The sequence below is a fragment of the Geospiza fortis genome, unplaced genomic scaffold (genome assembly GCF_000277835.1).
Source record: "Geospiza fortis unplaced genomic scaffold, GeoFor_1.0 scaffold30, whole genome shotgun sequence".
NCBI classification, from domain to species: Eukaryota; Metazoa; Chordata; class Aves; order Passeriformes; family Thraupidae; genus Geospiza; species Geospiza fortis.
The window spans coordinates 180,921-182,889 of record NW_005054687.1 but is presented as its reverse complement, the minus strand read 5'-3'; the positions used below and the strand labels follow the sequence as shown (position 1 = coordinate 182,889).

At 43.1% G+C, this 1,969-nt stretch overlaps 1 protein-coding gene across 2 annotated transcripts in view; it reads left to right on the top strand.

The window, feature by feature from the left end:
- GOLGB1 (golgin B1) overlaps nt 1-1,969 on the top strand; it is a 36,882-nt gene that overhangs the window by 15,566 nt on the left and 19,347 nt on the right. The window contains exons 1-2 of one of the 2 annotated variants that reach the window (XM_014311205.1): nt 1-19; nt 1,682-1,769. Coding sequence is in view for 1 of the 2 variants with exons in the window: in XM_031065139.1 (XP_030920999.1) it covers nt 6-19 (14 nt within the window). In the remaining variant the exon portion in view is untranslated. The remainder of the gene's footprint in view (nt 20-1,681; nt 1,770-1,969) is intronic. The other variant, XM_031065139.1, reaches the window with a different exon arrangement.

Below are 1,969 nucleotides of genomic sequence, written 5' to 3'. Positions count from 1 at the left end.
CACAGAAGATGCAGAACAGGTAATGATAAAGCAGCTGAAATAAAATAGGTCAAGGACTGGCCTTAAAACAGCTAAGCTGTCGTGGTCTTTTGTACCAATCCTCTTTGAAGGTTATTATTAACTGGATTAATGGTGAAAGACAGAAATAACTTCCAAATACAGCTTGTGCTGTGTTAGTAACAGACTGTGTTTCCCTTTGCCAACTGTGTGCATTTCTTGTGTCCTTCATCCATCCGGTCCGCATTTGTGCTACTTTAACTATTTGTTAAATAATAGTTAATAATAGCACATTTGTGCTATTTTCTACCTGTTGTGAGTTAGTTTTTCAGCAGAACTATGGGTCTCTGGAAATAAAATTCCAAAGGCTCGGCTGTCATTATATAAGATGCCTTTCAAACCATTCCCACTACCCTAATGGGCACTTGCTGACTGCCTGGGGAGCTGTGTGCTCTGTCAGTGGGACGGGTGGGCACTGTCCTTGTGCTGCTCTGTCAGTGGGGATGGGTGGGCACTGTCCTTGTGCTGCTGCAGCGTCCTGCTGCAGGTGCCAGTGCAGTCAGCCTGTTGTTGGGCAGAATGCAGGGTTAGGAGCCTGCTGCTTGGCCTTCTGTTCAGCATGGGGAGATGACAGCCTCTGTGTGTCTGTACTGAGGCTTTGCTGTGAAACTGGTTGTTAGCTGAGAGCCAGGTCTGGCTCTCTGCAGCCTGCTCTATTGGCCCATCCTGTCCACAGGGGGAAGATTAATGCTGTGTTTTATCTAATACATTCCTCTCTATCAGAGGGTTTGTATATTACTGTGAAGTATTAAGGTAAAAGTTGCTATTTGGAACCAGAGAAGCATTTTGAGTCATTCATCCACCTTCCAAGTGCCTGCAAGCTGTGAGCTGGTAGATCAGTGGGAATGCACACACACCCACACACACAGGCTTTTCAAAGGCACATATAAGCATTTGAACTGTTTTCTACTGCCCCTTTATAGACAGTGGAAAAAACAGGTTCCTTAGCATATGACTCACCTGCAACAAGGTGAATGTTGAAAATGGGTCACTGAAAACAACCCTGGAATTGTCCATTTCCATGTCTTCATTACAAAAAGAGTCCAGCTAAATAGCTTGCATCTAAGTTTTTGCATTTGGACAGCTATTCCTATCATTTGTGCACCTGACCCATGGCTTTAGGCCAAGTAATATAGTTACCCAAACCGAGCTTAAGGCATCTAACAGTTAAAAGGTTCTTGTGGGGTTGTTGGTTTGTTTGTATGGTAGAGCATAGCATAACTTTATTGGGAAAGCTCCAGGTTCTTTATCTGCTGGAGCCGTGAGGCATAGGCACGTGACTTCTCACCTTCTCTGCCTGGGTGCTCAGTGAAAGGTTATGATGCTGTGGTTAGTGCCTTTGAGGGAGTGAAGATGGAAGAGAAACCATCTCAAGGTGGGAAGGAAGTTGTTTAGATCATTGCATCCGTTGATCTGCTGAGATATGTCTTAGTCTATTGCTTAACATCAAAATCAATCTCTTTTTCATTATTTATTTATTTATTTATTTTCATTAGGCTTCAGAGTTGTGTCCAAACTCCAATAGGTTTTACTTAGAGCTGGCAGAGCAGTAGACAGCTAAGAGAGCTGTCTCCTCATACCAGGATCCTGGCTCAAAGCTCAGTGTTTTCTCTTCATCCCACAGAATAAGAATATTGGTGCTGAGGCAAAATTGCAAGACCTGTGGACTGTGGAGGCTCCAGCCTCTTATGCAGACTGCTCTTCTTCTACAGGTAAGGACACAGAATAAGGCATGTGACAAGAAAATTGTGAAAATTTGAGGAGTTTCAGGGACAAATTTGAAGATTATTTAGAAGGAGGTACTCTGAGGTCAGAATCTAAAGATTATAATCTACAGAGGCAGAAAATATTTACATGAGGTAGAAGAGAACATTCTAATGTGGGATGGGTAGGATATACCAGAAGAGAAGAA